The 27149-nt window shown below is 38.7% G+C and overlaps 1 protein-coding gene and 1 non-coding gene across 2 annotated transcripts in view; both read right to left on the bottom strand.

Moving 5' to 3' along the window:
• IARS2 (isoleucyl-tRNA synthetase 2, mitochondrial) overlaps positions 1-27149 on the bottom strand; it is a 73253-nt gene that overhangs the window by 5003 nt on the left and 41101 nt on the right. The window contains exons 13-20 of the mRNA XM_010368079.2: positions 19160-19262; positions 17486-17579; positions 9125-9233; positions 6427-6529; positions 4966-5091; positions 3851-3982; positions 2264-2370; positions 891-1036 (exon numbers count right to left, since the gene is read on the bottom strand). Coding sequence (XP_010366381.1) covers positions 891-1036; positions 2264-2370; positions 3851-3982; positions 4966-5091; positions 6427-6529; positions 9125-9233; positions 17486-17579; positions 19160-19262 — 920 coding nt within the window. The remainder of the gene's footprint in view (positions 1-890; positions 1037-2263; positions 2371-3850; positions 3983-4965; positions 5092-6426; positions 6530-9124; positions 9234-17485; positions 17580-19159; positions 19263-27149) is intronic.
• Positions 5756-5858, bottom strand: LOC115899480. Its single transcript, XR_004059179.1, has one exon. It is a non-coding gene; the product is annotated as a small nucleolar RNA U13 (small nucleolar RNA).

Here is a 27149-nt window from a genome sequence, read left to right as displayed (position 1 = left end):
TAACTATTAAATATTTACCATTAATGGGAAATAAGAATTGTTATTTACAGTAATCAAGTGATGAAATATTATGGAGCCATCCTAATTATTTACAAAACATTTCTATCAGCATTGGAAAATATTTGTTACGTTTAAACAAAAGAGAAAATATATAATAAGAGCTCAAAGAAAAAAAAGGATACTTAGAAAAAATAATATAGAAATATCCCAATCTTAACAGCTATCAGTAGTAAGATTATAAGTGACTTCCCCCTCTTTCTATAACTATCATATAATACTCACTAAAAGCACTATATTTTGTTTTAATATAACCTAAAATATATTTCAGAACTTTTTTTTTTTTTTTTAAGAAGGAGTCTTGTGCTGTCACCCAGGCTGAAGTACAGTGGCATGATCTTGGCTCACAGCAACTTCCACCTCCCGAGTTCAAGCAATTCTCCTACCTCAGCCTCCCAAGTAGCTGGGACTACAGGCGCCCACCACCATCATGCCCGGCTCATTTCAGCAGACATGGGGTTTCGCCATGTTGGCCTGGCTAGTTTTGAACTCCTGACCTCAAGCGATCCACCCACCCCAGCCTCCAAAAGTGCTGGGATTACAGGCGTCAGCCACCACACCTGGCCATTTCAGAACATTTATAAAGGTATTTAAGAAAAAAAGTGATTTCTCAACATAGTCAAGCTGCTAATACATTTCAGAAAACACAGAATTCTGAAATTTACCCTACTCCTCTACAAATAGGTGGAGAAACAAATACATGACCAAGATATACTGTCACAGAGCAGTCACTGTAAATGGATAAGTGCCCCTTTTATGAAGCAGATAAAATTAGAAGTTGCACCTTTATCAGGGCTCTTTCTCATTAAGAGTATAAACAAAGTATTCCTTACCTTTAATATAAGGTATGTGCTGGAACACCTCTTCAGCCAGGTGAGGAAGAATGGGAGCAAAAGAACGAACTATTACATCCAAAATTTCAACTAATGCAGTCTGACAAGAGCGTCGTTTGGGGTCATTTTCCTTTTCACAATAGAGCCTGAACAAGAACAACTTATTCAGCAGTTGACAATATTTTACACATTATGGTCACCAAAATAGGACCTACCTCAGGTTGAGTTTATTCCTAGTGGCTAATCTTATGGTTGTAATCATCTTCTACTTAAAGAATACAATATACTCTCCTACAATTTCACTCCGTCCAAGTGTACCCACCTCCTCGAAAGCACTCATGGCTAGCTATTTCATTCTGTTTCTCAGGTGGATGACAACCAGAGTCTAGACTACCATATTAAAGGACTATGAATAAGTTAGTTGACGGTATTTCACATGTGGCTCCCACCCACTACAATGCTATTAGTGTTTTAAGGGAAGGAGTAGGAGTTAGAATCCCTATGTGCAAGGTCCTTGGGGTGCTGACAGGCTGAGGCTAACACCTCAGACTGGACTCATTATCATAAAGATAGGACCGTCACCTGCACACTGGAGCAACAGATGAAGATTTGCCATCAAGCCCTCTTCTACAAGGATACTGCTAATATTATACACTGTTACCATATAATTGCACATACATATCTCTCTCTTCCCCTCAGGATCTGAGAACTCCTGAGAACAAGCATTATGTTCATCATCTGATACTAGCAGTGATGATTTTTTGAACACTTTATCAAGCACAGCGTTAAGCACATTATTGCTTTTCCTTCTCAATCACGAGGTAAGTATTATTATACTCATTTTACAGATGAAGAAACAGATTACACAGTAAGTTGCCCCAAATCAGAAAGCTAGTAAGCGGGAGGGCAAACCTTTATACTCAAGCTTGACTCCGGAACCCAGTCTTAATAACTGCACAACACTGCCCATCTTGCTCATCACTGAATCCCCGACGGTTGCCAAACACAAGTAGACACTCAAAAAATAGTTGCTGAGGTTTTGTTGTTGTTGTTTTCTGAGACGAGGTCTTGCTCTGTCGCCCAGGCTGGAGTGCAGCGGCACAATCTCCGCTCATTGCAACCTCTGCCTCCCAGGTTCAAGCGATTCCCGTGCCTCAGTCTCCTGAGTAGCTTGGATTACAGGCATGTACCATCATGCCCAGTTATTTTTTGTATTTTTAGTAGACACGGGGTTTTGCCATGTTTGCCAGGCTGGTCTCGAACTCCTGGCCTCATGTGATCCACCCACCTCGGCCTCCCAAAGTGCTGGGATTACAGGCATGAGTCACCACGCCTGGCCATTGTTAAGCATTTTAATATTTAGTCATACATACCTATCTTTGATTATACTGAAATAAAAGTGAGAGAGCTCTCTGGTATAAAATGTCCGTAACAGCCGAACAACTTTTCCAAAATCATATTGTTTGTATAATTCGGTAATCTAGGGAACAAAGTCAAAATAAATTCGGAAGCTGAGACAGGCAAATGAAAATGTTAAGTCATCACAAGCAAAATATGCTCATTTCAAAAATATATTTCAAAGAGACAAACACAAAACAGGCAATATGCAAGAACTCCTGGGAATCTTCAAAATGTCATTTCTGGATAACACATTCGACTACACTCAGAAAATACTATTTTACTCTGAGAACTACGAAAGAACATTAATCAAGGAAAGAATGAGATTGTAAATAATAAAATCACACCAGTTTTACAACAGCAAACAGTGGAAGTTACCAACAGTTCATTAGTGTTCCTTCATTGATGCCTCATTTATTTTTGATTGGGCAAAACTGGTATGTACACTCTGACTTAAGGGTGCACTAATGCAGACACATTTCCAATTGTGAGAAAACACCATTTTTTTTTTTTTTTTTTTAAAGACAGGGTCGCCGGGCGCGGTGGCTCAAGCCTGTAATCCCACCACTTTGGGAGGCCGAGACGGGCGGATCACGAGGTCAGGAGATCGAGACCATCCTGGCTAACACGGTGAAACCCCGTCTCTACTAAAAATACAAAAAAACTAGCCGGGCGAGGTGGCGGGCGCCTGTAGTCCCAGCTACTCGGGAGGCTGAGGCAGGAGAATGGCGTAAACCCGGCAGGCGGAGCTTGCAGTGAGCTGAGATCCGGCCACTGCACTCCAGTCCAGGCGACAGAGCGAGACTCCGCCTCAAAAAATAAATAAATAAATAAATAAAATAAAATAAAATAAAATAAAATAAAACAAAATAAAGACAGGGTCTCACTCTGTCAATCAGGCTGGAGTGCAGTGGCACAATCACAGCTCACTGCAGCCTCAAAACCCTGAGCTCAAGCGATCCTCCTGTCTCAGTCTCCCAAGGAACTGGGACTACATGCACTCGCTAACATGCCTGGCTAATTTTTAAAACTTTTGTAAAGATGGGTTCCTGCTCTGTTGCCCAGGTTGGTCTTGAACTCCTGGCCTCAAGGAATCTTCCCACCTTGGCCTCCCAAAGTGGTAGGATGTATAGGTGTGAGCTTCTGCGCCCAGCCAGAAAACACAAATTACTTAAGTCTATATAAAAATGAGCAAATGTCTTATGAGACAAATAGGAATAGTCATTTTGGTTATTTCTGTACTTTATTATGAGAAGCACATCTGCAGATAAATAAAGTATAACTCCACTTTATTCCTTCTTGTTGGAGAAATAGAGCTAATCGTAAGAGAAAAATCTGGTCTGGACATATTTCTCTAATCTTTTAAGAAACTCAAAAGATATGATAACACTTTATACCTAAGGCCAACCTGGGGATGTGTGGAATTTAGCAAGCATAACCCTTTCAAGAGTGCTATAGTTACTATTTCCAGCAAGGTCTGTTCCACTGAGATAAAACTAAAATTTTAACCTAAAATAGTGCTGATATTACTAGTTTCCAGAAGTTTATTAATTTACATTTACCTTGTTTGCCAGATCCTGCAGTAAATGTAGCATATACTGGTCTATGACATACATATCGTTAATAGGGATGGAATCTGTTTCTGGGTTGAAATCAGCCACATTTCCCAAAAGAAAGCGGAGTGTATTCCTAAGCTATTCATAGGAAGAAAAGATATGCAGTTAAAAAAATTTAATGATGCCTTCAATTTTCATTGAAAAGTTATGCTTTTACTCTGTAATTAAGTTGGATTCATCCAACTCCTGTCATTTTCTTAATGGGGTATTTTTATTATCATTCCAAATAAGACTACAGATGTAAAAAAATAAAAGACAAAAAGTACACAACAAACTCTTATTCCAATAGCCCAGTTATAGAAACCACCACAGGATTTTTATGCCTAACGACTGAATTTTCATTACATTTCTTTATTACGTTAGGACACATCACCTTTCAGTAGCCCAGTTTATTCATGTGTGTGGGTCAGAATAATGTTATTTCACTTGCTTCACAGGTGAAAATAAAGATGCATGGAAAAATGTGAAAGGTTATTGAGTACATAAATATACAAAATTAATATAATCTATACTATGCTATACTACATTTTATATATTATATTAATAAAATATAAAGGATATTACATACAAATTATATAAAATTACTGGTATTACTACCAATGTTTTGAAACAAATAAATTAACACAAGACTTTTTTTTTTTGAGACGAAGTCTCACGCTGTCACCAGGCTGGAGTCCAGTGGTGGGATCTTCGGTCACTGCAACCTCCACCTCCTGGGTTCAAGCAATTCTCCTGCCTCAGCCTCCCAAGTAGCTGGGACTACAGGCACGCGCCACCACGCCCAGTTAATTTTTATTTTTAGTAGAAGCGGGGTTTCACTATGTTGGCCAGGCTGGTCTCGAACTCCTGACCTCGTGATCCACCCACCTCGGCCTCCCAAAGTGCTGGGATTACAGGCATAAGCCACCGTGCCCAGCCAACACAGATTTTTAAAAGCTCACAATATATGGAGAACTCATTTTCATTCAGTTTTTTCAGTGCCAAACAAAATGTGTCTCATTTTTTAAAACACTGATTTGGCAAACCTGTCCTTTAGAAATAGGAAGAATAATGGTTCTAACCTTGCTAATATCATCTCTGGCAGCATTGAGCACGGATGGGCCAATTGCAACTTCGGTGAAGACATTGGAATCAGCTACCCACCAGCGAAGGACATCAGCGCCATAGGGAGGCTCTTTGCTTTGATCCTTTTCATTGAGAAAAAATATATAAACACAATGGCTTTCAATTCCAATTAGCCGAACAAATGTTTTAGGTAAAGCTCCTATTCAGAAATTTTTGAGCATAATACAAGTATAAACTATACTAGCATTGTAATGAAATGCAGGCTAACAATCTCAAATCAGGCTGTATCTACAAAAAAAAAACTGGAAAAAGAAAGAGCGTGCTCTGCAGTTTTGTTCAACGCACAAATGCTCATACCTAATCTCTTCCCTGGTCATATCTGTTTCCATCTATTACAGCTGGCAGTTAGACACAGGGCAGTGTCAGGGAGGTCTCTATAATAAGGGAGGGGAAGAGGAAGGCCTGCTTTTCCTTTCACTATTTCCTAGCAACTCTGTATACAAAACAATGAATGGTTACAGGATGTTAGGAGGGCAGTAAAAAGCTACAGGAGTTAAAAAATAAAAAATCAAAAAAACAGACAAACGATTTATTTCACAAAAGCAGCTCCAAAACCCCCCCAAATTTATCAGCAACCTCAGATTTGATGTACATTTAGGACCTGCTTTAAAATGTATAATTTTCAACAACATAATAATGAAACATGCACTTAGAAGTTGTAATATCATTTTTTCTTTTATCATTTCCATTTAACTATACAATTACACTTTGCACTTTTTTTTTCCACTTCAGACAGTAACGTGCCTACACTGTAACAAGGTTTGAGGGAGGCATACCTCACACAATAGTGTGAAAACCCGATCATCACACTTATGAATCACAAAAGGATCTATACATTTTAAAAGCTCTTAGACAATTAAAAAAGGCCGGGCGCAGTGGTTCACACCTGTAATCCCAACACTTTGGGAGGCCGAGGCGGGCAGATCACGAGGTCAAGAGATCGAGACCATCCTGGCTAACACAGTGAAACCCCGTCTCTACTAAAAATACAAAAAATTAGCCGGGTGTGGTGGCGAGCGCCTGCAGTCCCAGCTACTCTCGAGGCTGAGGCAGGAGAATGGCGTGAACCCTGGAGGCGGAGCTTGCAGTGAGCTGAGATCCCGGCCACTGCACTCCTGCCTGGGCGACAGAGCGAGACTCCATCTCAAAAAAAAAAAAAAAAAGAAAAAGAAGAAGAAGAAGAAGGAACAGCATGGTTTGGGACCTAACTGGAGAGTCAGGCCTGAAATGAGGTAAAAGGACCACAATCCTAGCCTCTGCCTTTTTCATTAAAATCATGTGTTGAGAGTATAAAAGATAGTTTTTATTTTTACATTGAAGTAACTATCTTAAGGGCTTTGGCTGCAAATTTAAGATCCTTAAAACAAAAATAAAATACATTTTAGAGAATCACCTACTTGTCCTCCATTAACGACAACATCAGGATGAATGACATTCCCAAGAGACTTGGACATCTTTTCTCCCTTTTCTCCAAGGGTAAATCCATGAACAATCACTGTCCTAAAGGGACAAACCAGCTATGTTAATGATAAACACAATTATAATTATCTTTTTGAAGATTATGTATAGCTAAAAAGAGTATCTAAGTTTGACACAAAAATATGATTTTTCTTGACTGATTATGAATGAAACCTTTTCTTTTTCTTTCTTTTTTTTTTTTTTTTTTTTTGAGATGGAGTCTCACTCTTGTCGCCCAGGCTGGAGTGCAGTGGCCTGATCTCGGCTCACTGCAACCTCCACCTCCCAGGTTCAAGAGATTCTCCTACCTACTCCTGACCTCAGGGGATCCACTTAACTCGGCCTCCCAAAGTGCTGGGATTACAGGTGTGAGCCACCCTGCCTGGTCGAAACCTTTCCTTAAAAGTCAAATTCAGCTGGGTGCAGTGGCTCACGCCTGTAATCCCAACACTCTGGGAGGCCAAGGCAGGCAGATCAATTGAGGCCAGGAGTTTGAGGCCAGCCTGGCCAACATGGTGAAACCCCATCTCCACTAAAAATGCAAAAATCAGTCGGGTATGGTGGCGTGTGCCTGTAGTCCCAGATACTCAGGAGGCTGAGGCATGAGAATCACTTGAACCCAGGAGGTGGAGACTGCAGTGAGCTGAGATCGTCCCACTGCACTCCAGCCTGGGCGACAGAGTAAGACTCCATCTCAAAAAAAAAAAGTCATTCTTAGCTCATGTATCACAATGGTTAGTTAACTCTCGACTTACACAAAGGAAAACTTTAGATATTTTCATCACTGAACAGATTATTTTCTGAGCTTCTGCTGTGTACTGATTTTATCATTAAAGCTAACCAGTTTAGAAATAGCAACCTACAGAGACAGCAAGATCAGAGGTTGCCAGGTGCCCTAGGGTAGGAGTGGAGATTAGCCACAAATGGGCATGAGAAAACTTTTTAGTGTGTTAGAAATGTTATAAAACCTTTTGTGATAGCGGAAAAACTATATAATTCACTAAAAATAAAAAAAAATTTAATGAAAAAATAAAACCAAGAAAAAGGGCTGGGCGCAGTGGTTCACGCCTGCAATCCCAGCACTTTGGGAAGCTGAGATGGGCGGATCACAAGGTCAGGAGATCAAGACCATCCTTGCTAAGATGGTAAAACCCTGTCTCTACTAAAAATACAAATACAATTAGCCAGGTGCGGTGTTGGGCGCCTGTAGTCCCAGCTACTCGAGGCCGAGGCAGGAGAATGGCGTGAACCCGGGAGGCAGAGGTTGCAGTGAGCTGAGATTGCGCCACTGCACTCCAGGTTGGGCGAAAGAGCGAGATTCAGTCTCAAAAAAGAAAGAAAAAAAAAACAAACAAACAGGAAAAAGTATGTCTTAAAAAGAGCAGATTATTGTCTCAAAATTATTTTCAAAAGACAATTTGAAAAAAACAGGATCCACCCTTCTATTGGTCTTTAAAACACACATTAAGAAACAAAAACATGTAAAAGGGTCAGGCATGGTGGCTCACACCTGTAATCCCAGCACTTTGGGAGGCTCAGGAGCATGGATCACTTGAGATCAGGAGTTCGAGACCAGTCTGGCCAACATGGTGAAACCCCGTCTCTACTAAAAATACAAAAATTAGCCAGACATGATGGCATGTGCCTGTAATTCTAGCTACTCGAGAGGCTGAGGCAGGAGAATCGCTTGAACCCGGGAGGCAAAGGATGCAGTGAGCCAAGATCGCGCCACTGCACTCCAGCCTAGGCGACAGAGCAAGACTGCATCTCAAAAAAAAAAGAAACATGCAAAACGTTCTGTGATGGATTTTTATCCTGAGAGCCACAATCTTAAGCTAAGCTATTTAGGAATCTTTCTGATTAGTACTTTCACCCACACATTTGAAAAAGTAATTATGTGTACTAAATGAGAATACCTAATTTAATAAAATTCACAAAAGCAATGTTTCAGCTCACTAGCCACTGTGGATATTACAAATATAAAGGACATCTGCACTCAGGCTGTCTTCTCTCAACCTCAAATATCCTTCCCTACATTCCTCCTGGTCAAGTTTTACCATAGATCAAGATCTAGTTCTAGGCCAGGCATGGTGGCTCACACCTATAATCCTACCACTTTGGGAGGCCAAGGCAGGAGGACTGCTTCAGACCAGGAGTTTGGGACCAGCATGGGCAATGGGAGGAGAATGCATCTCTAAAAAAAAAAATTAAAAATTAGCCAGGTGTGGTGGTGCATGTCTACAGTCCCAGCTACTCAGGAGGCTGAGGCAGGAGGACTGCTTGAGCCTAGAAGATGGAGGCTGCAGTGAGCTCTGACCACAACATTGCACTCCAGCCTGGGTGACTGAATGAGGTCCTTTCTCAAAAACAAACAAACAAACAAACAAAAAAGAACTACATACGTTCCCCCAACTACTCCAGTCAATGCTGACTTTTTCTTCAAGGAGTTATGATCTGCATCACACTCACAAGACACGTTGGTGTTGTCTCCTTTGTCCTCTCTCTTTTTTTTACATCAAATTCTTACAGGACACTGTAAGCAATGAAGGGTGGTGCCTTATCATCTCTATAGTACTCAGCATAGTGCTTCACACACTGGCAGGTACTCAGCAGGTTGGCTCAGGTATAAATACTTACTTATAAGGTGCTTTCTTCCTTGCTGCCACACTTGTTAATAAGGATGACTGAAACCAACCCCCGAGCTGGTCTTTTCCTTCCAAGTACAAATCTGCTCTTTGGTCAGGACCTCAAAATTAAATATTAAAAGAAAAAAAACCCCAGAAATTTAAGTTAATTAAAATAGAAAAAGAAGATACTTATTAATTAATAACAATTAGTGGGGAGGAAGGGAAGTAACTTTACAACAGAGAAAACTGGCAGACGCCACCTTAACCAAGAAAGTCACCAAAGTTACATATCACCAGTAGTAATAGGACAGAGATATATCATGTGACTTCTGAAATGATGTATAGAAATAAACACAGTATTCTTTCTGCGATATTCCTACCTAAAATGCGTAACATGAATCTAATCATGACAATGCATCCTACAAACCCAGAGAGACCATCTACAAAATAAACCTGTACTACATGAATGTCAAGGTCATGAAAGACACAGAACAAGAACTAGAGAGACATGACAATTAAATGTGACATGTGATCTCAGATTAGATCTTGGGTCCTTTTTTTTTCCTCTTTCCACATAGGATTGTGGTAAAATTATTAAGTTCTATAGACAGTTAACAGTATGGAATCAATGTTAATACCCTAATTTTGATGTCTGTGTTGGTTACGTTAAGAGATCATCCATGTTTGGGGGAAATATATACTAAAGTATTGAGATAAAAGATGCATCTTTTCCTCTACATATATATACATAGAGAGGATACATAAAGCAAATGTAGTAGAATGTTAACGTTAACGTTGGGAAATCTGGATGAAGATCATGCTGTAATTCTTTATAATACTTTATGACTTTTTAAAATAAAAGGGTTTTCAAAAAAGTAACATGAGGTCTTTGATGATGATTACATCCATATTTTAAATCTAAACTCACAACTCTCAAAGCCCCCATAATCCGTTTTATTTGTAAAATTATGATTTGTCCTTATATCCTAAGATTGAAGATTTAGTGTTGCAAACTTTATGTAAGAAAGATTACCTGAGTGGAGGTGGGGAAACAAAATTTAAATAACTGAATCAAACCAATTCAATTACACCAATATTACTGAGCACTTGTTACATAGCAGGCATTGTGTTAGATCCTGGGGAAATCTGGACTGTGCTTCTTGGAGCTGACATCTAGTAGGGTAGATTTTATGTTAAACAAGAAATAACTGTGATGGGGTCAGGTGTGGTGTCTCACGCTTGTAATCCCAGCACTTTGGGAGGTGGAGGCTGGCAAATCCTGAGGTCAGGAGTTCGAGACCAGCTTGACAAACATGGCGAAACCCCATCTCTAAAAATACAAAAATTACCTGGGCATGGTGATGGGCGCCTGTAATCCCAGCTACTTGGGAGGCTGAGGCAGGAGAATCACTTGAACCCAGGAGGCAGAGGTTGCAGTGAGCAGAGATTGTGCCACTGCACTCTAGCCTGGGCGACAGAGTGAGACTCTGTCTCAAAAAAAAAAAAGAAAAGAAATAACTGTGATGGGTGTTACCAAGGGGAAAATAAAGGGTTTAACCTAGTCTCTGCAGCCAGGAAAGTCTGAGATAATGTAAGAAAGTAAATCATATGCAGTGAAAACAAATCTCTAGCTAGACTGAGAAAATAGAAAAGAAGATCCAAATAACCAAAACCAGAAGTGAAAAAGGAGACATGGGGCCGGGCGCAGTGGTGCACGCCTATAATCCCAGAACTTTGGAAGGCAGAGGCAGGTGGATCACAAGGTCAGGAGTTCAAGACCAGCCTGGTCAAGATGGTGAAACCTCATCTCTACTAAAAATGCAAACATTAGCCAGGCATGGTGACAGGCACCTGTAACCCCAGTTACTTGGGAGGAATGAGGCAGAGAACTGCTTGAACCTGGGAGGTGGAGTTTGCAGTGCGACGAGATCAGGTCACTGCACTCCAGTCTAGGCGACAGAGCAAGACTCTATCTCAAAAAAAAAAAAAAAAAAAGATAAAGGAGACATACAACAGACAACACAGAAATACAAAGGATCATCAGAGACAACTATAAACAAATGTACACTAACACATAGGAAAACCTGGAGGAAATGGATAAACCCCTGGACACATACAACCTACCAAGATTAAACCAGGAAGAAACAGAACAGTAAGGAGTAACTGGACTGAATAAGTAACACAAAGTCTCCCAACAAAGAAATGTCTAGGACAAGATGGCTTTACTGCTGAATTCTACCAAATATATAAAGAACAACAATTCTGCTCAAACTGCTCCAAAGAATCCAAGAAGAGGAAACTCTTCTTAAATCACTGTACAAAGCCAGCATTACCCTGATACCAAAACCAGGCAAAGACACAACAAAAAACAAAACTACAGGCCAATATCTCTGTTGAACAAAGACACAAAAATCCTCAACAGGTTGGGTGCGGTGACCTACACCTGTAATCCCAACACTTTAGGAGACCGAGGCAGGTGGATCATGAGGTCAGGAGGTCGAGACCATCCTGGCTAACATGGTGAAACCCATCACTACTAAAAATACAAAAAATTAGCTGGGCATGGTGGTGGGTGCCTGTAGTCCCAGCTACTGGGGAGGCTGAGGCAGAATTGCTTGAACCCAGGAGGCAGTGGTTGCAGTGAGCTGAGATCGTGTCACTGCACTCCAGCCTGGGCGACAGAGCAAGACTCCGTCTCAAAAAAAAAAAAAAAATTCAACGTGGCCAGGCATCGTGGCTCATGCCTATAATCCCAGCACTTTGGGAGGCCGAGGGGGGGCTGATCATTTGAGGTTAGGAGTTCAAGACCAGCCTGGCCAACATGGTGAAACCCCATCTCTATTAAAAATATAAAATTGCCGGGCACGGTGGCTCATGCCTGTAATCCCAGCACTTTGGGAGGCTGAGGCAGGTGGATCACCTGAGGTGGGGAGTTCGATTCCAGCCTGACAAACATGGAGAAACCCCATCTCAACAAAAAATACAAAATTAGCCGGGTGTGGTGGCACATGTCCCAGCTACTTGGGAAGCTGAGGCAGGAGAATCGCTTGAACCTGGGAGGTGGAGGTTGCAGTGAGCCCAGGTTGTGCCACTGCACTCCAGTCTGGGCAAAAAGAGTGAGACTCCGTCTCAAAAAAATAAATAAATAAAAATTAACCAGGTGTGGTGGCACATGCCTATAATCCCAGCTACTCAGGAGGCTCAGGCAGAAGAATCACTAGAACTCGGGAGGCGGAGGTTGCAGTGAGCCGAGATTGTGCCACTGCATTCCAGCCTGGGCGACAGAGTGAGACTCCATCTCAAATAAATAAATAAATAAATAAATAAACAAATAAATAAATAAATAAATAAAGATTCAATGCAATTCCATGCAAAATACCAATGATATTCTTCACAGAAACAGAAAAAGCAATCCTAAAATTCATATGGAAACACATAAGACTCCCAAATAGCCAAAGTAATACTGAGCAAAAAGCACAAAGCTGGAGGCATCACACTACCCAACTTCAAAATACACTGCAAAATTATAGTAAAAAACAGCATGTGTTGGTATAAAAACAGACACTTAGACCAATGGGACAGAATGGAGAACCCAGAAATAAATCTACCTGTTTATTGCCAACTGATTTCTAACAAAGGCATCAAGAACATACGGTGGGAAAAGTATACCCTCATTAAGAAATGGTGCTGGAAAAACTGGCTATCCATGTGCAGAAGAATGAAAATAAACCCCTACCTCATCTTGGCTAACATGGTAAAACCCCATCTCTACTAAAAATACAAAAAATTAGCCAGGCATGGTGGCGGGTGCCTGTAGTCCCAGCTACTAGGGAGGCTGAGGCAGGAGAATGGCGTGAACCTGGGAGGCAGAGCTTGCAGTTCGCAGAGATCACACCACTGCACTCCTGCCTGGGCGACACGGCGAGACGAAGGAAGTGAAGGAAGGAAGGAAGGAGGGAGGGAGGGAGGGAGGGAGGGAGGGAGGGAGGGAGGGAGGGAGGGAGGGAGGGAGGAGGAAGGAAGGAAGGAAGGAAGGAAGGAAGGAAGGAAGGCAGGAAGGAAGGAAGGAAGGAAGGAAGGAAGGAGGAGAGGGAGGGAGGGAGGGAGGGAGGGAGGGAGGAAGGAAGGGAGGGAGGGAGGAAGAGAGAAAGAAAGAAAAAGAAAGAGAGAAAGAGAGAGAGAGAAAGACAGACAGAAAGACAAAGACAAGAAAGAGAGAGAGAGAGAGAGAAAGAAAGAAAGAAAGAAAGAAAGAAAGAAGAAAGAAAGAAGAAGAAGAAGGAAGGAAGGAAAAGGAAGGAAGAAGGAAGGAAGAAGGAGGAAGGAGGAAGGAAGGAAGAAGGAAGGAGGAAGGAAGGAAGAAGGAAGGAAGGGGGGAGGGGGAGGGAAAGGAAGATGAAAGAAAAGGACAAGAAGAGAAGAAAGAAAAAGAGAGAGAGAGAAAGACAGACAGAAAGACAAAGACAGACAGACAGAAAGAAAGAAAGAAAGAAAGAAAGAAAGAAAGAAAGAAAGAGAAAGAGAGAAGAAAAAGAAAGAGAGAAAGACAGAAAGACAAAGAGAAAGAAAGAAAGAAAGAAAGAAAGAAAGAAAGAAAGAAAGAAAGAAAGAAAGAAAGAAAGAGAGAGAAAGAAAATAGACCTCTACCTCTCATCATATACAAAAAGCAACTCAAAAGAGAGACTTAAATCTAAGGTCCCCAACTATGAAACTGCTAGAGGAAAATATAGGAGAAATCCTCTAGGACATTGGTCTAGGCAAAACTGTTATGGCTAAGACTTCAAAAGCACAAGTAGAGGAACAAAAACAGACAAATGGGACTATATTAAGAAAAAGCTGCAGCACAACGAAGGAAACAATCAACACAGTGAAGAGACAACCTGTAGAATGGGAGAAAATATTTGCAAACTATTTGTCTGACAAGGGACTAATATTCAGATTATAAAGGAATTCAAGTAAAGAAACAGTAAAAACAAGAAACAAAAAAAATCTCATTACAAAGTGGGCAAAGGGTCTCAACAGATATTTCTCAAAGGATGTCATATAAATGGACAACAGGTATATGAAAAAATGTTCAACATCACTAATCATCAGGGAAGTGCAAATCAAAAACACGTGACATATCATCTTACCCCAGTTAGCCCAGAATGGCTATTATCAAAAAGAACGTAACAAATGATGGCAAGGATGTGGAGAGAACAGAACTATTATACAGTGTTGGTGGGGATGTAAATTAGTACAGCCATTGTAAAAAACATGATGGAGGTTTCTTTTAAAAAAACTAAAAACAGAACTATCATATGATCCAGCAATCCCACTACTAGGTATTTATGCAAAGGAAATAAAATCAGCATATCAACTGGATACCCGCATCTCCATGTTTATTACAACACTACTCACAATAGCCAAGATATGGAATCAGTCTAAGTATCCATCAAAGATGAATGGATAAAGAAAATGTGATAAATATACACAATGGAATACTATTCAGCCATAAAAAAGAATGAAATCCTGTCATTAGCAGCAACATGGATGGAACTGGAGGTCATGATGTTAAATGAAATAAGCCAAGCATAGAAAGACAAATACTCCATAATCTCACTCATATTTGGGAGTTTAAAAAGTTGATCTTATGGAGGTAGAAAGTAGAATGATAGTTACCAGAGGCTGGGAAGGGTGAGAGGGAGGGATGAAGAGAGTTTGGTTAATGGGGAGAGAAAAGGAGTTACATATACGGGATAAATTCTAGTGTTTAATACAGTAGGGTAAATATAGTAACAATTTATTGCATATTTCAAAATAACTAGAAGAGAAGATATAAAATGTTCCCACCACAAAGAAATGGTAAATGTTTGGGTAAAAGTTTAAATACCCTCATTTGATCATTACATATTGAATGCATCTATCAAAACACTACAAGTACTCAATAATATGTACAGTTATTATGAATTAATTTAAAATTTTTCTGTTGCAGTGAAAATTATTTGGTTAAGAATATTACACTCTGGCCGGGTGTGGTGGCTCACATTTGTAATCCCAGCACTTTGGGAGGTTGAGGCAGGTGAATCACTTGAGGCCAGGAGTTTGAGACCAGCCTGGCCAACACGGTGAAATCCCTTCTCTACTAAAAATACAAAAATTAGCTGGGCATGGTGGCACATGCCTGTAATCCCAGCTACTCAGGAGGCAGAGGCAGGAGAGTCACTTGAACTCAGGAGGTGAAGGCTGCAGTGAGCTGAGATCGCACCACTGCACTCCATCCTAGGCAACAGAGTGAGACACTGTCTCAAAAAAAAAAAAAAAAATCACACTCTAGAAGTATTATGACTAAACTCTATCAGATAGGTTTTTATGACAGTTTTCATGGATTTTAACCCACTCGCCGGCGCCAAATATAACATGCGCTTACTGCACTTGGTAATGTAAAACGATTTCAGAAACTGAAAAGCAACAACGGTAGTACCATTAATTCTCACAAAGCCTAAAGCAGTGAATAAACTCTGAAATACACTACACCTCACTGTTTCACAACTGGCATACTCGTTCTGAAATTCAGAATGCTGCCCAAAATGTGCCAGCAGGAAACTCTTCTTCCCTACCTTAAGTAGTGGTATTGACCTGCATTTTCAATACAGAGTCATGCATTGCTTAACAATAGAGATATACTCTGAGAAATGTACCCTTAGGTGATTTCATCATTGTGTGAACATCATAGACTGTACTTACACAAACCTCAATGGGATAGCCGACTCTACATCTAGCCAACATGGCACAGTGTATTGCTCCTACGCTACAAACCTGCACAGCATGTTACTGTACTGAATACTGCAGGCAATGTCAGCACATGGTATGTATTTGTGTATCTAAACATATCTAAACACAGAAAAGGTACAGTAAAAATATAGTAGTCATCCCTTGATATATGCAGAGGATTGGTTCTAGGACCCAGCAACCCCCCAGCCCCCCACCCCCACATGTACCAAAATCTGTGAATACTCAAGTCCCACAGTTGGCCCTGCTGAACCTGCATATATGAAAAGTCAGCCCTCCCTTTCTATATGTGGGTTTCAATCCTGAGAATACTATATTTTCCATCTGCATTTTATTGAAAAAAATTGCATATAAGTAGACCTGTGCAGTCAGAACCCTGTTGTTCAGCAGTTGAATTTATTATCATCTTGTGGGGCCATCATCATGTATGCAGTCTGCTACTGACTGCAATGTCATTATGTAACACATAACTGTAATTTAGGGAAATAAAGTACCAAAACTTGCAGTATTTTCCCTCAAATATGTTGGGAGAAAATTATGAAATAATAATTCTGAAAATCACTACAAAAAATTATAAAAATATGTAACTTATATTTGGCCATTATTATTATGCACGTTTTATCTGTAATAGAGAGAAAACATGAAATTACATGCATTTTGTTTTTCAAATTTCCTAAGCTGAAAGAAAGACTTAAATGAAGGAAATAGATCCACCTACTAGGAATCCTATTGTGCGATTCGTAGACAAGCTACTTTTCCCACATACCCTTACTCCAGAAAGCAAACAGGGTCTCTCGGGCCAAAGCTGGCCCTTAGTAAGACTGTGAAGAACTGTGTGATCCATCACTGCTTCGGTGACGTCTCATCCCTGTCTCCATCTTCACAGTGTTAACAATCCCTGTTCTTCATTTGAACTCTATCTTTTCACTTAGTTGCCTTAAAAATATTTCTTCTCAAGCATCTAAACATATCCTCTAATATGTGCCTTCTCCTACTACTCCTTTCTAATTCCTGCCCAATGTCTCTCCTTTCTCTTTATCCAAACAGTCAAAAACATTCCCTAATTATCAGTAAGTATAAAAGTTAGTCAGCTGTTTGTACAGAGAGGAGAAAAAGCCACAAAAAGCAATGTAGTATAGAAGATGAGAACTGAAAATCAGGGTACTTCACTTCTAGTTTGACACTATTAAGCTATGTGACTATCACCTAACTTGGCTCTAAGCCAATTGCATTTTCTCTTCTGAAAAATGATGAGGTCAGAGTATTTTGGTGACTTCCAAACTTTGTTTTACAAAACTAGGTGCCTTGGGGTTGCCAAGTGGCCAAGGAGAATTAACTGGTTGAAAGGAGGAAAAATATTCCCATTTTTAACTATTTTCTGTATTGTAAATTCTACATGAAATTTCATCTAGAAAAACAGAAAAAGGTTTAGAAATCATTGGATTAAGTAAACTCTAAGGGTCCTTCCAGGTCTAAAATATAGCAGATCTCCAAATAAAGCACACACACAAAAAAAGGTTTTGATTATAGATCCCTTCTAAATACCAATTCCATATTTTCAAAACGTCTTGATCAGCATATATCTATTTTTTAAAATTACCTGGAAGAACATGAGACCATGAAGTTCCACTATCAAACCAGATGTCCAAAATATCCTGACCTGGCACATACTCCAAGGCATCAGGGCCACCAACCTAGTAAGATAATGTAAAAGCATGTTAGGTACACAAAGATCACAATACAGACAACAAATACTGTACCCCAAAAGTCTTCCGAAAATGAAATGCAACCATTAAGTTCACATTTTTAGATGAAATTTACAGTATTTTTAAGCATTTCACAGTTAATACAACTCCCTCCATTCACATTTAAAAGTATCTGTGGCCAATGAATTACATATTTACCAATGTAATATGAATTGGTTTTTATTTTCTTGAAATTAACTTTAAATTTGGATATTTTAATGTGTGATACAATCAGCTAACTCGACTACAGATCCTACAAAGGCCTGATGTAACATTAGGCACTGTTCTCTCACAGTAAATTACATGAGCTTAGTCAACATTAATCAATCCTGGCCCTCAATGAGGTAACAATTGACCCTCACATTCCACTACTTTATGAAATACTACATTTTGTTTTTTGTTTTTTGTTTTTGAGACAGAGTCTCACTCTGTCGCCCAGCCTAGAGTGCAACGGCACAATCTCGGCTCACTGCAATCTCCGTCTCCTGGGTTCAAGCTATTCTCCTGCCTCAGCCTCCTGAGTAGCTAGGACTCAAGGCATGTTGCACCATCATGCCTGGCTGATTTTTTCTTTTTTCTTTTCTTTTTTTTTTTTTTTTTTTTTTTTTGAGACAGAGTTTCACTCTGTTGCCGAGGCTACAGTGCAGTGGCGCAATCTCTGCTCACTGCAAGCTCTGCCTCCCGGGTTCACGCCATTCTCCTGTCTTAACCTCCCGAGTAGCTGGGACTACAGGGGCTCGCCGTCGCGCCCAGCTAATTTTTTGTATTTTTAGTAGAGACGGGGTTTCACCATGTTAGCCAGGATGGTCTTGATCTTCTGACTTCGTGATCCACCCACCTCGGCCTCCCAAAGTGCTGGGATTACAGGCGTGAGCCACCGAGCCCAGCCTTTTTTTTTTTTTTTTTTTTTTTAGCAGAGATGAGGTTTCACCATATTGGCCAGGCTGGTTTTGAATTCCTGACCTCAGGTGATCAGCCCGTCTCGGCTTCCCAAAGTGCTGGGATTACAGGTGTGCACCACTGCGCCCGACCTAATACTACACTTTGTTTTGTGGGGACGGGCTCTCACTCTGTAACCCAGGCTGCAGTGCAGTGGCCCAATCTCAGCTCACTGCAACCTGTCTTCCAGGCTCAAGCCATCCTCCCACCTCAACTTCCCAAGTAGTTGGAACTACAGGCGCATGCCACAATGCCCAGCTATTTTTTATACTTTTTTTTTGTTTTTGTAGAGACAGGGTTTTGCCATGTTAACAGCCCAGGCTGGTCTCAAACTCATGGACTCAAGCTATCTGCCTGCCTCAACCTTTCAAAGTGCTGGGATTACAGGTGTGAGCCATCACACCCAGCCTTAAATACTAGAGCTCTATAGTTAAACAAAATGTCTACTTTCAAACTGCATTAGCTTCTAATTTACAGTAAATAAATTTGTTAACTTTACATAAGATGCTTTTTTAACTCTCAAGAATTTCTCTTGTTGTCATCAAGTCCTGTAATACCACAAAAGCTGTTAAATACAAACAGAAATTTACCTCAGATAAGACTTCTTTTGGAAGAAGTTGCTCAGGGGGAAGAGTCCACCAGATATCACTGCCGTGCTGTTCCACTAGTTTAACAATATGCTCAATGGTTTGGCTATTTCAGGGGGGACATGGCAGAATTATTAAATTAACTATTGTGATGAATAACAAACATTTTAAAATTAACAAATAGTGATTTCTTTTCCTATCTTTTTCCTCAAACCTTAGTTTGAAAAGCTGCTATCATTTTAAATTCAATATAAATAAAAAATTGATTATACATATCCTTAAAAAGAAAAAAAAAGGGCTTCTTCTGACCACCCTGTTTCCATTACTGATTTACCTATTTCTTACTAATCTATTTTCTATACAGGTACTTATACTCGAAACATCCTAATTATCTTTCCTCTTCTGATTTCTGCCTAAATTAAACCAACACATACTCTCAGTTCTACCTTTGAAAGTTTACAGTGGTTCCCACTCACACTCTATCAATCCAACCTCATTCCCTGAAAACTAAACTGATGCAATCAATGGTCTGAGAGCACTTCCCCCTACCCTCATCCCTTTAATTTACAAAACAGACCTTGAAATAGATGCATTCCTAAACTGCTTTTATCACACTAATTCTCTGCTTGAAAACTTTCCAGGACTCCCTCCCTGCTTACAGGCATCTGCATAAGATGCAATGCCATACTAGAGCAAAGACTGTGATGACAGATATCCAGGCTTATATTCTGACCGTCACTTTGTATTTATGATCATGCACAAGTACTAAAACTTCTTTAAGACCTAGCTTTCCCTTCTGTTAAGAATAATCTAATTCATTGTTCAGAAACTACTGAACACCTCCAGTGTCTTGGGTACGGGCACTAGAGATACAGCAGTTGGCAAAATACGCAAGACCCTCCCCTGATGAAACTTAACATTGTAGTAATCCTAGACACTTCCCTCGAACAACTACAAACTAAATGAGACCATACATATAAAACTTAGTACAGTACCTAACACATGACAGAAAACCAATCAACCCCTATCAAATAAGTAACAGAACTGGTCATATCTTTGGGAAGATAGACAGTAATAAATTATTTGAAAATTAAACTCAAGGAAAAAAAATCATACTATAGTTTCTCACAAAAATAACATTTTTAATTTATTAGAATATTGAATTTATTATTGCAGCTTTGTTGCTATTACAGCTTCCTCTAGTTGCTTTTCATTTAGTCACAGTACATATAATGGCCAAGAGCATGGATCCTGCCAGCAGGGGGCTTTGGCTTAATTTCTGGCTCCACCATTTGAACCCGGGCAAGGCGCTTAACATTTCTGTGCCTCAGTTTCCTCATTTGTAAAACACAAATAGTAAAAGCATCATTAAGAGACTTCCTATGAATATTAACTGAGTTAATAAATATAAAACACATAGAACAATATCTGGCACATTTGAATAAATATTATGTATGCATTATTCAAACTGATTATTTGACGTGAGGTCTGGGCCTGATAATTCACAGATAAATGAAGTGTTTACCAAAAATTGTTGTGGAAAGCAAAATCAAATGAGTATAAATTAAATATGCTCTACAGGCCGGGCACAGTGGCTCACGCCTGTAATCCCAGCACTTTGGGAGGCCGAGGCGGGTGGATCACGAGGTCAGGAGATTGAGACCATCCTGGCTAACATGGTGAAACCCCATTTCTATTAAATACAAAAAAAATTAGCCGGGCATGGTGGCAGGTGCCTGTAGTCCCAGCTACTGGGGAGGCTGAGGCAGGAGAATGGCGCGAACCCAGGAGGCAGAGCTTGCAGTGAGCCGAGATCATGCTACTGCACTCCAGCCTAGGCAACAGAGCGAGACTCTGTCTCAAAAAAAAACAATAAATAAACAAATAAATATGCTCTACAAATTTAAATTTGAAATACCTTATAAAAGCTGGATATCACTAAGTTGGTATTCTATGAAGGATAGATTTTAAAAGTATAATGCTACCATCATGTACTTTGAAGAACTTACAATGAGAAAAGAAAATGGGCATAAATGTATGTTTCTAAGACACTGAATCATTTTAGATGGACTTTAACAGTAAAGATAAACTTTTATGTTATCAGATCATAAAAATCTTATGTAATAACTACCTAGTTATATGACAATAGTATTTAGTTACATATTACTATTTTACATAGTTTGCCCAGAACATTTTCAGTTAAGAAAATATGAACATAGTATAACAGAAAAACCTGAATAAATCTAAAGACCAAAAGAAAAAAAAAAAAACAAAAGATTACAACCATAAAAGAGAGATACTAGTAAAGTACATTTACACGCAAATATATGCACAATTACAGTACATAACACTTCATACTAATGAAATTCTCATTAAAAAATAATAATTCTAAAAATGGGTGTCATTTGCCTTTCTTTTTTACAATGTTATCATTAGACTGGCAAGTTTAGGTAAAGAGTAAAATAAAACAGTAAATGTATTGGAAAAACACATAAAAATAATATCAAAGTAAAAGTAAATGTCTCAAATGTCATATTAATTTAGCAAATATTAGGATAAAGAGTATTAACCAAAAGCATGAATACATATACCACATATCTTTTTCAAAGCACTTTACAAGCACTTGCTAATTGGATTCACAGAAATATACAGTGGGTCTTGACAGATGATTTGTTCTATACCTTAGGGTTCCTTAAATTATGAGGCTAAGCAAATAACAGTTAAAAACAGGGCTTGAATTTGTGTTTCCTAAATCATACATAGTTTGGTGTGGTGTTTTTACTTATTTATTCTGCCTCTCTAACTCATCTATAAAGACAACACTGTAACTGAATTCACACTCTTACTCTCTGGAGTTTGCTAAGCAATGGCAGAAAGGCTCTTTTACCCAGGCATAGAGTGAAGACTGCGTATCAGAGATGAAGTGAGAAACTAGGCAGTCTCAGGAGATTAGTATGTTGACACAGCAAGTACTAAGTCCAAAAACCAGACTCTACCTATGATTTACTGGAAAATGACAGGAATAAATCATATTATTTTTTGAGTTTCAGTTTCTATAAACATTGGAAAAAGTTGTGATGAAGAAGACTAGGTGAAACTTTTTATTCTTAACAGAAAAAGTCCTAATAACTAACAAAAAGTGAGTAACTTTATGACTGTAGATGAAATATATCCATTTTAATTAATTAATTAAATTTTTTTGAGACAAGGTGTCACTCGGTGGCCCAAGTTGGATTGCAGTGGCATGATCATAGCTCACTTGAAGCCTTGAACTCCTGTGTCATGTAATTCTCCCGCCTCACCCTCCCGAGTAGCTGGGACTACAGGCCCATGCCAAGATGCCCTGCTTTTTTTTTTTTTTTCCACCCCCTCTAGAGATGGGAATCTCGCTTTGTTGCTCAGGCTGGTCTCGAACGCCTGGCCTCATGCAATCCTCCAGTCTTAGCCTCCCAAAATGCTGGGATTATGGGTTGTGAGCCACCACACCCAGCTCCACATCCATATTTGAGAATCCTAAATTCAACTTTAATAAAACTAAGCTCTTTTTCATATTCTTGGCCTGGCACGGTGGCTCATGACTACAATCCTAGCACTTTGGGTGGCCAAGGCAAGAGGATCACTTGAGCCCAAGAGTTCAAGACCAGCCTGGGCAACATAGTAAAGACCCCACATCTATTTTAAAAAAATAAAAATGAGTTCTTTTTCATATTTCTAAATATCAGAAAATTCAGTGACATTTTAAATGTTATTTAACTATATTCAAGTAACCTACTAAGTATTAACTAAAAGCATTAAGAAAGAAATATTCCAATTTTGCTGTTGGCATGTTATTAAAGCAACCATAAAATCCCACCAAGTTTAGTCAGACACCTCTAATCTAAAGTTCATTTTAATTGCTACATTTTTTATAGCGATATTAGTAATTTAGTTAGATATAGAACATATTTTAATATAAGAAATGTAATTTTGTGTTTTATATATACTTTATTTGCAAATTTAAAAAACTTTTTAAAAAACTAACAAAAGTCTCTTAGCGAGGAAGAAAGGTTTTTCTTTTAGCTTACCTAATTACACTTACGAGAAACAACGTAACTACACATTAGCTACACCAATGAAAAGCGATCCTGCAATCATTTTTAAAAATCCAATTTCAAAAAGGCTATTGTAAATAAAACAACATCAGATTTTTTTTCCTTGTTACATATGTATAGGAATCAGAACAAAAGAAAAATTTGTTCAATGTATCCAAAAGAAACATGAAACATTTTTAAGGGACGAAGCTTTATCTCATTAAGATAGCAAGTCTCACTAATATTTAGAGAGCAAGACTTCCTTCCTTCCTTTATACTGTGAATTATGAAAACATCATGTTCTAAATAAAGTCTACTAAATGTACTTTAGTAAGCATTATGTTCTATAATTAGGTTCTATTTTGAGATTCTAGATAAATTATTTATATTTTTAAAATAATAAAGTTAATTTTAAAATGAGTAAAGAAAAACCCAACAAATATATGTTAATTAGCTAGATTTAGCCATTCCACAATGCATACATATTTCAAAACATGTTGTACATAATATATGCAATTTTTGTCAATTGAATAAATTAATTTTGGGTGGGCACGGTGGTTCACACCTGCAATCCTAGCACATTGGAAGGCTGAAGTAGGTGAATCACTTGAGCTAAGGACTTTAAGACCAGCCTGGGCAACATGGCAAAACCCGGTCTCTATAAAAATACAAAAATTAGCCAGGTATGGTGGTGCGTGACTGTAGTCTCAGCCCCTTGGGGGATGCTGAGGCAGCAGGATCACTTGAACCCGGGAGGCTGAGGCTGCAGTGAGCTGCGATTGCGCCAATGTACTCCAGCCTGGCAATAGAGCCAGACTCCGTCTCAAAAAAAAAAAAAAAAAAAAAAAAAAGGCCAGGCGCGGTGACTCACGCCTGTAATCCCAGCACTTTCGGAGGCTGAAGCGGGCGGATCACGAGGTCAGGAGATCGAGACCATCCTGGCTAACACGGTGAAACTCCCTCTCTACTAAAAATACAAAAAATTAGCGGGGCGAGGTGGCGGGCACCTGTAGTCCCAGCTACTCGGGAGGCTGAGGCAGGAGAATGGCCTGAACCCGGGAGGTGGAGCTTGCAGTGAGCCGAGATCGTGCCACTGCACTCCAGCCTGGGCGACAGAGCGAGACTCAGTCTCAAAACAAACAAAACAAAACAAAGAAAGTGTGACAGAGAGTTTTGAGGGCAGGCGCGGTGGCTCACTCCTGTAATCCCAGCACTTTGGGAGGCCGAGGCGGACGGATTACCTGACGTGGGGAGTTGGAGACCAGCCTGACCTACATGGAGAAACCCCATCTCTACTAAAAATACAAAAATTAGCCAGGCATGGTGGCGCATGCCTGTAATCCCAGCTACTTGAGAGAATGAAAAAGGAGAATCGCTTGAACCCGAGAGGCAGAGATTGCAGTGAGCCAAGATCCCACCATTGCACTCCAGCCTGGGGAACAAGAGCAAGACTCCGTCTCAAAAAAAAAAAAAAAAAAAAAAGTGTGACAGAGAGTTTTGAAAACAAAAATTACAATAAAAATAAACAGACATATAACCCACAAACTTGGGCTAGGTATAATGATGATAAAAACAAAGATAAATTTAATGTTCAAACAAAATATAAAAAGATAATTTGAAAAATGTATATAAAGTTAACTGTGAACAAGTGCTCAAAAGATACTCATTATAGAGATGTGACAAACATCTAACAAAATCCGAACGTTGGATATGTTATGTTCATTTGCTTTTCATACACAAGGAACTAGGCAACCATTAAGAGCTAAGCTGACATTTTTAACAGGTGCATATTCATTCTTCTAAAACTAATTAAATTACATCTTCTTTTGTATATCATTATGTTCCTTTATAAACAACTGTATTGGACATCTTAATACACATCTTCACACAAGAGGTATTAGTCCTACTTCCTTTGGGTAAATACTTACAGGTGGAATTTTTTTGTAATAAAACCAAGATAATACTTAAAAGATTTTTTAAACAATTTTCTGTTTCCTAAAAAAAATTTTAAACAATTTTCGATTTCTTTGTGATATTAATATTCTTCAGAAAAAAATACAAGAAAAATTCTAATTTATCTGAAATTTAAGAATTCTCCCTTTATTTCTTTAATATTATCTTATACTTAACACAAACTCATAGTTAACCTATAACCCAAAGATCAGTATAAATGACTGCTGATAAAAGTGGGTGAAACCACTTATCAGGATATAATCTATATGCTTCCATCTTAGTGCTTTATTTCATAAAGTAATAAATCCATCATAAAACCTTGTACTTTACTCAAAGGCCTTATGTCAGCACAAGCATTATGTGTCCCTTCTTAGGTTTCAAACTGAGAAAATCCACTAGGTAGCATGAGCAACTATGATACCAGCCAATCACTCTGAACTTTGATATCAACTGGAATGAGGCTTATTTAGCGTGTAACGGACATTAAACAGCATTAAGCTTACTAAGCAACAAAGAAACTACAGCTGTCATCCCACTGTCTTCTGTGTTTTGTCTTTATAAGCAAAACTATTAAGGATTATTAAGACAACTTTTCTTCTGTAACTTACTGGAAGAAGAATGAGGTAAGAGGCTAAATGTTTCACATTTGTTTACTAAATTTAATTCTAGAACAAAGTTAAATTTGGGAGGGGAAATTCTATTTTTAATTTAATCCTAGACTTATGTTTTAAAGGTGACAGAAAATCATTTTGGAGAAATTTTTCTTTATTTAATGAACATATATTTTTTGAACAAAAGGTTTATTATTGTTAATTGAGAAAAAAATTGAGGTAGCTAAAGTTAACACTCAAATTATATTGGAAATTCCTTGGCTATTTTTACTAAATTGCTCATGATTTCCAGAAGTTAGGGGCTAAGTTTCCCTATGTTAACCATAGCATTAATAGCATGAAAGTGATTATAACTGTCTGAAATGATGAAAGAAATTTAACTAACTTCTTTTCCTTCCCAGGTAGCCAGTGTTTCTAAATTTTATCTGATTTATGCTAAAAATTATTTCTTCTGTTTTTATTGACTAGTAATAGATTTCAACCTAAATTCTAATGGCATTATATCACAGATTCAAAAAATGACCAATGACAGTAAAGTCAGAAATGGAATTATTTCTTGAGAAAATACAAATATGATCCAAAATGCAAATGACACTATTAATCCAAATCAAAATAAAACATCAGCGTTTCAAATCTAATAGTCCCTAAACTTATTCAGAACATGAATAAATGTTGACTTTCTTCTGTGAAACAAGTATACTTAGAGATAATGTACAGATCGCATGATGAGCAAAAGGAATCTCCTTTTATGTTAAATGGTGTTATCAAGTGTAACAGCAACTCCATGTGGACTGTGTACCAATTTCCAGTGGAGATGCTGTTACTTTTGATGGTTACCAACTTGATACAATGGAAAGGTATAATAAAGAAAGACAGAAAATTGTGGTCACTTGGACTCTCATTTGATTCCGGCAGAAAAAAAGATAAACTTTCAGCCTGTTTTATACAATTAACAAGTAATAAGAATTAATATCAATTTTCTTAAATTCAAGTTTTGCAACACCAAAAAGATCCAATAATGGAAGAGGATTAAAGTCATCATTCAGAAATGGTATACAGGAAAATGACCTATGAATTGACAGACACTACAGCTGAGTTTGTCTGTCATTTCTTTAGGCCAATATTCTGTATGACTGTGCTACTTCAATATCAGAAATCGATGAACACCATGCAACCAACGCAATGACAGGTATGCAGAAGATAATCTGTAACACTATCATGTAAATGTATTGAGTAATTAAAACATAAATATACCTAATGAAAACTTGTTTGTGTTTTTCTGACAAACCTCATATTTATCTAACCTAACTTAATGACCAGTCAACCTATGTACCATTTATTTATCAGGATGTATCAATT

This window comes from Rhinopithecus roxellana, chromosome 8 (assembly GCF_007565055.1).
Source record: "Rhinopithecus roxellana isolate Shanxi Qingling chromosome 8, ASM756505v1, whole genome shotgun sequence".
Lineage (NCBI taxonomy): Eukaryota > Metazoa > Chordata > Mammalia > Primates > Cercopithecidae > Rhinopithecus > Rhinopithecus roxellana.
The sequence above is the reverse complement of the archived record's forward strand: the minus strand, read 5'-3'. Positions and strand labels throughout refer to the sequence as shown.